Consider the following 7,685-nt stretch of genomic DNA (forward strand, 5'->3'; position numbering starts at 1 on the left):
CCCTTGGTACCAGCAATTAGGAATTCAGGAGAGCTTTCCCGGTATTGCACTGGGAAAATCTGCAGTCAGGGACCTCTTCAAATTACTGAGGAGTAATAATGTTAGTTTGAGGACTAAAATGTGCCTGATTCAGATCATGGTCTTTTCATTTTCTTGTTATGCATCTAAGACCTGGACAATGAATAAGGTTGACAAAAGAAAAATTGATGCTTTTGAGTTATGGTATTGAAGGAGAGTCCAACTGCTGAAAGAACAAACAACTATGTCTTGGAAGTAGGTGAAGCCAGTTTGAAACAAGAATGGTTAAGCATTGTCTTGCATACTTTGGGCATGTTGCTAGAAGAGGGTATTCCTTGGAAGTCTTTATGCTTTCAAAGGTGTAGGCAAAACAAAGAAGAAGACCCTCAACCAGGTGGTTGAGGGGTGGTCACACAGTGACTAAAGCAATAGACTCGAGTGTGTCAGAGATTGTGAGATTAACTTAGGATAGGACAGGGTTCAGATCTTCTGTTCATCAAATTGCTATGAGTCATACCCAACTCAATGACACCTAACAACAACAGTAAGCATATGGACACATGCCCAAAATTACTGGCCATTGTTGTTGCTCTTAGCCTTGTTTTAGTAGACTTTAACTCATAATTCACCTATGTACAACAGAATAAAACCCTCCCTAGTCTTGTACCATCATCACAATCTCCGTTGTGCTTAACTCCATTATTGTAGTCATTGTGTCAATCCATCTAAATTAGTCTTCCTCTCTTTTACTGATTCTCCATTTTTCTAATTGTGATGTCCTTTTCCAGCAACTGCTCCCTTCTATTTCAGAATATATGATGCTCAAAATATGCTCACCATCCTATTACCCCACCTCCAAGAAATGTGCTGCATTTCTTTCAAGACATATTTGCTCATTCATTTGATAGCCCTTGGTATATTCCATATTTTTTGCCTATGCCAAAATTCAAATACATCCATTTTTCTTAATTATCTTTATTGTCCAACTTTCATGTGCATTTAAACAACTGAAAAGAAATGCCTTGGATCACATATGTCTCATCTTTAAACTGGCATCCATATTTTTTAGCATTGTAAGAATTCGATGGCAGATTTGCCCAATGCAAAACTTTGAGGTTTTTACAGATTCAAGTAAATGTCAAAGTCTTGACAAGTTTAATTTGTTCCCATTTGTCATGAGGTTGCTTATTGGTCTAGTTGTATTTAGTTTTCCGTTCAGATATAACCCTTGTTGTTTTTGTTAGGTGCTGTCGAGTATGACTTCTGAGCAACCCTGTAGACAACAGACATGACCTCTGCCCTGTCCAGTCATCCTCACCATCTTTGACACACTTGAGCCTACTGCTGCAAGTCACTGTGCCAATTCATCTCATTGGAGGTCTTCTATACGGAAAATGATATTTTATCTTCTTTCGTTAAGTACAGGAAGTCCTCTTCACTTTCAGCAAGCAAAGTTGCATTATCTGCATATTATGAGTTGCTGATGATGTTAGGGAAATGCATTCCCTAATTAGCCAATAGGGAAATGCAAATTAAATCCACATGAGATGCCACCTCGTACTTAAAAGATAGCTCTAATTAAAAAAGCAGACAATGACAAGTGTTGAAGAGCATTTAAAGAAATTTGTAACTTCATATATTGCTTGTGGGAATGTAAAATAGTGGAACTCTAAAGCAGTTTCTCAAAAAGTTAAATCGAGTGTTTATGGCCCAGAAATTCTATTACCAACACATCTGAGAGAAATGAAAACATACATTCATGCAAAACAATATAAATAGATATTTAAAGCAGTATTCAGAATAGACAAAAATGAGGAAACCCTCCACATGTTCATCAATTGATAAGCAAGTGAAATATTCCACACAGTGAAATATTTGGTTTTACAAAGGAATGAAGTACTGATACATACTTCAACACAATTTAAAATTGCTGTTAGATTGCCACAGAAATATACATATTACATGATTTATATGACAGTCTTGGGTAGAAAAATCTACAGGAACAAAATAATGTTTTGATCTATACAGTTAAATGTTTCTGCATAGTTGTAAAGCACAAATAGACATTCTTCTGGTATTCTTAGCTTTCAGTCAGGATCCGTTTGGCATCAGTAATAATATCCATGGTGCCATGACCTCTTCTAAATCCAGCTTGAATGTCTGGCAGTTCTCTGTCAATATACAGTTCTAGCCATTTTTAAATCATCTTCATAGTATTTTGTTTTAATGTGATATTAATAATATTGTTCTATAATTTCCACATTCTGTTGGGTCATCTTTCTTGGAAATGGGGACAAATATGGATTTCTTCCAGAGTAACAGGCAGGGAACTGTCCTCCAAATTTCCTGCCATAGATAGGCAGGCATGGCTAGGGCTGCATCTGTTATTTTAAATATGTCAATTGGTATTCCATAAATTCCTGTGCACTCATTTTTGCTAAGGGTCTCATTGCAGCTTAGACTTATTCCTTCTTCACCATTTACTTTTAAAAATCATATTGTACTTCCTGAAATATTTCTGTGTTGGCCAATTCTTTTTGGTACAGTGATTCTGTGTATTCTTGCCATCTTCTCTTGATTCTTCCTAGATTGTTCACAATCTTACCCATAGCACTTGTAAGTATGGCAAGGCAAAGCTTCATTTACTTCTTTTAGCTTGAAAAATGTCAAGTGAGTTCTTACCTTTATTGACTATACAAAGGCATTTGTGTACATCATAGCCATATTATGGTTAATCTTGAAAAGAATGGGAATCCTAAAACACTTTATTGTGCTCACGTGAAACTATATCTAGATCAAGAGGCTATTGTGCAGGGTAAGGGAACACATGTTGCTATTAGGTGTTATTGATTTGAAGACTCATAGCAACCCTATGAACAGAAGATTTGAACCATATTCTTTCCTGTGCAATCCTCAGACTTCCTGACACACAGAAGTGCCTTGTAGCAGTCACCATGTCAATCTACCTGGTAATGGGTCTTCCTCTCTTTTGCTGACCCTCCACCCTCCCCAGCATCATGTCCATCTCTAAGGAATATGCACTCCTAGCAACATGTCCAAAGTATGTGAGGCGAAGCCTCCTCATTCTTGCCTCCAAAGAGCACTCCAGTGCTCTGTTCTTTTAGCTATCTATGGGATGTTCAGTGCTCTTCTCCAACACCACAGCTTAAAGGCATCAATTCTTCCTCTGTGATCCTTATTAACTGCCCAGCTCTCAGATAACATAAGTGATTGGCAAGATTATGATCTGAATCAGATGCACCTTAGTACTCAAACTGACATCGTTACTCCTCAACAATTTGGAGAGGTCTGTAACTGCAGATTTTTCCAGTGCAATGTGTCTCTTTATTTCCTGACTGCTGGTACCAAGGGTGATATATGTGAATCCAAGCAAGATAAAGCTGTTAACAGTTTCAAACTCCTCTCCATTCATTGTCATGTTGCCTATAGATCCAGTGGTTAAGAATCTTTTTCTTAACATTGAGATGCAATCCCTACCTAAGGCTGCATTCCTTGATCTTCTGCAACAAGTGCTTCAAGTCCTCACTTGCAGCAAGCAAGATTGCGTCATCTGCATTACTCAGGTTATTGATCAGTCTTCCTGAACCCTGATACCACACTCCTCTTCTCAGAGTACAGGTTCTCAAATAATTTGCTCAGCATACAGATTAAATAGGTATGAAGAAAAAAAATACAGCCCTGGTGGACTCCCTTTTTAATTTTAAACCATGCAGTGTTCCTCTGCTCTGTTCAGCCAACAGCCTCCTGATCCAGGTATAGGTTTCATATGAGCACAATTAAGTGCTATGGGACTCCCACTCTACTCAATGTAAGCCACAGCTTTTTATGATCCATTTGGCTCCTTCTGTGTGAAGCAGCTGGATTCTGGAAGATAGGTTATTTTGGTGTAATTGAAAGTGGGGTGTAAACTGTTTGGTCATCTTTTTTTTTAGTTAATAATCAAGTGTAAGTGAATTGGTTGTTTTGATTTAGTTAACAATCAGCTGTGGGATGGAAGCTATAAATTGGAACTAAACTGAAAGCACTTAATAATAACACCATGTTCCCAGGCACTGTTCTGGCACTGAAAACAAACAATGACAAAAAAACCAAAAGTCCCTGCCTCTTGGAACTGCTAGCAGCGTCATGTTACAGTAATGCAAAATGAAACACTGTCCAGTCTTGTGCCATCCTCACACTCACTGCCGTGCTTGAGCCCACTGGTGCATCCATGATGTAAATCCATCTCTTAGAGGATCTTCTTCTTTTTCACTGACTTTCTACTTGGCTGAACATGTCTGTATCCAGGGACTGGAGCTCCCTGATACTGCAAAGCAATTGAGATGATGTTTGACTGTTCTCACCTCCAAGGAGCATTTTGGCTGCACTTCCTCCAGGACAGAGATCCTCACTCTTTTGGCATTTCATGATATTCTTCATATATCTATTTTCTCACATAATTTGCTCAGCATAGAAACAATGTTGAAAGTGTATGCTCAACACTCATCTATAAGTGTATGAATGAATCCTATAGCTAAAAATGTTTTCTTTTAGAAATCAGAATTATTCCTTTCTTATATATACAGAAACACTTTACAGTTTAATTTTAAATGAAATTTAAATGACATTTAATTAAAAAAATAAATAAAAACCAAGTTTAATTTAAAAATAACTTTTCAAACCAAGAAATAATATTAATTCAAAATACATTTATCCTTTCATTCAGCATCTCCACTTCCATATCATGGTTTTTAAGTGCTTGTAAAAGTACCATTAGGTGGCATACAAACCACCACAAAGATAGTCTGTATTTTTCGGTCAATTTAAAAAAAATTTATTTCTACATAGCCTTTCTTAAGAAAAGGGGCCACTGGATTGAAGGGTTGCCTGTCTGCACTCCAACTAGTTCGAGGCTGCCCTGATCTATCCCTGGAGATATAACAGGCAGCTAAGGATTAAGATGCACACCTTCATGGACTAGGATTGTATTCTCCTGGGAACATATGGGGTGAGACAAAGAGTCAGGGTGATTCTGAGGTGGCTAGCTCTCCCTGTGCTGTCTGTATTTCACCACTGCAGTGAGGCATCCAAGAATTCTAAACAGAAGCCTTATGATATATTTGCCAATAAAGTTTCCTTTCTTGATTTATAACTTTTAAATACTTAGATATATAATGTGGATTCTCTTTTCTCTTGACAGGATTCCGCAATTAGAGCAAGCATGTACATTAAAATGTGTAAGTACTTTTAAAAACAATGTAACTGAAGTCAATGTTTTATACATGGAAATGACACGTTCTAAAGTTCTAAAAGTGATTCATGGCTTGCGTTCCCCACAATGACTTTTTAATCCTGACGTGTTAATGAATATGCCAACTATTACCTACCAGTGTTCTGGTTCTCTTCCTTCCAGGAATCTGGCTTAAATTTACTATGGAATTAGATGTAGTTGTGTAGTTAGTTTTGTTTTTGTTCATTGTGATTTAGATATATATAAAAAAAATAACAGCTTCAAAATTCTGCATCAATCCATCCCATCCTGGGTCTCCCTCTCTTGTGCTGTCCCTCCACCCTTCCGAGCATAGTCTTCTCCCTCCTGGTTATGTGTCCAAAGTATGTGAGACAGTAAATAAAGTTCTTATTAAAAGATGCTTATGGCTTTAGTACTTATTATGGAAATAAAGTTTCAAAACCAGTAATACAGTTGCAGATTTTAAATCTGAAACTATCTAAAAAGTCAATCTAAAAGATGAAATCATCTGTATCTTATAACAGCTCAAAAGACAATCCTAAACATTTTCCTTTATATTTATAAACTCCAGTGGTAGAGGAAAGTTTCACTTAAATAACTGTATGGTTGCTTTGGCATTTATTAATCTCATCATAGAGAGTTAGAATTTACTTTATGGAAATGAACAAATATTTAGAAACAAAATTTTAAAAACACATCAGGGAGGGATACCCTCAAATAATTATAACTGACAAAATCAGTACAGATAGAAAATATTTAAGTTTTGAGTAAGAGTTTAATTTACTTCCATGAAGCAAACTCATTTAGTCATTCTTTTTTAGAGGAAGGAAATTCTATATTTGATAAGCTTCCTCTTCATATATAAATAAACAAACACACATACATATATACATAGTAACAATGAAACATGGTCAAAACTACAGATAAATAATTATAAAATGAACAGCAAGATAATTTATCAAGATTGTGTAAAGATACTTATGCTATACAACTCTCTGATAAATGAGACATGAAAGATTCAAGGGTTTACCTATTAGGAACAAGCATTTTAAATACATTTTGATATTTACTAACTTAAGTATTCAAGGACTTGGTTTGAAGAATCCAACAGACTGAAAGTCTGTTTTTCGAAAGTGCCATGGTCTTCTATCAATGGAGAGATTTTGGAATTTCTATATTCTAGTAGTTCACGATCCTTGGTTGATGTCAGCAATTCACTATCAACTACAGCAATAGTTGTATCTTCTACCAGAATATTTGCTTGATATGCTCCAACTGGAATTTCAGATAACCCGATATAATCATGATCTGCTACTATTGAACCTTGTAAGAAATAAAGATTGTCTGAAAGAAGAAACATTTGCTCGTTAGAGTAATAATTGAACATGATTTTAAACATAAACATTGTTTAAATGAGGAAAATAAGAAAAATTAATAAGTATTACTTTTGTAAAATTCTTGTCTATTCAATAAATGTACAAGTGAAAGAATAATAACATACACTTTTGATTGTTATTACATTATGATGCAAGAAAGATCAACAAAGATTTTTTTAAACTTAGCTTTTCCTGACTTGCCAGTGGTTAAGAGTTGGTTAAGGAAGGACAATTGTGGTATAGATTTTAAAAAGCTACAAAACTGGATCCGCCATTGAAAAAAATTGTTGAGAATATTCTTTAAATGTGTCTATAAACATTTATAGGTGAAATTAATGGGTCACAAAAATATCCCTAGTACCACGACCCCTTCTAAACCCAGCCTGGACTTCCGGCAGTTCTCTGCTCATGTGCTGGTCCAGTCGTTTTTGGATAATCTTCAGCAGAATCTTGCTTGCATGTGAAATCAACGACATTGTTCTATAGTTTTCACACTCTGTTAGGTCACCTTTCTTTGGAATGGGAACAAATATCGATCTCTTCCAGTCAGTTGGCCAAGTGGTTGTTCCCCAGATTTCTTGACACAACTTGGTGAGCACATCCAGGGCAACATCTGTTATCTGAAATATGTGAATTGGTCTACCATCTATTCCTGGGGCCTTATTTTTTGCTGCTCCTTCAAAGCAGCTTGTACTTCTTCTTTTATCACCGTAGGCTCTTGCTAATATGTTGTTTCATTAAATTCTTCTGTGTCTGACAATTCCTTTCGATATAGTGACTCAGTATAATCTTTCCATCTTCTTTTGATACCTCCTGGATCATTTAATATTCTGCCTAAAGCATCCTTGATTAGAGCAACTCGAGGTTTGAATTTGTTCTTCAGTTCCTTGAGCTTCTGACTCCAGCTCCCTGCACATTTCATTGTAATATTTTACATTGTCATCCCATGCTGCCTTTTGAAATCTTCTATTCCACTCTTTAGTATTTTGAGTTCTTCCTTGTGCTTTGGCTTCTCTGCGCTCCAGTGCAATATTCAGAGT

General features: G+C 36.2%; 1 protein-coding gene across 1 annotated transcript in view; it reads right to left on the minus strand.

Annotated features, from left to right (window-relative positions):
• Nucleotides 1-6,338: 6,338 nt before the first annotated feature.
• Nucleotides 6,339-7,685, minus strand: part of GIN1 (gypsy retrotransposon integrase 1) — a 52,700-nt gene continuing 51,353 nt past the window's right edge. Inside the window, exon 8 of the mRNA XM_006900680.1 lies at nucleotides 6,339-6,613. Within this exon, the coding sequence (XP_006900742.1) occupies nucleotides 6,339-6,613 (275 nt within the window). The remainder of the gene's footprint in view (nucleotides 6,614-7,685) is intronic.

Source organism: Elephantulus edwardii, unplaced genomic scaffold (assembly GCF_000299155.1).
Source record: "Elephantulus edwardii isolate Elephantulus edwardi_28Jun2011 unplaced genomic scaffold, EleEdw1.0 scaffold00290, whole genome shotgun sequence".
Classification (NCBI taxonomy): Eukaryota; Metazoa; Chordata; class Mammalia; order Macroscelidea; family Macroscelididae; genus Elephantulus; species Elephantulus edwardii.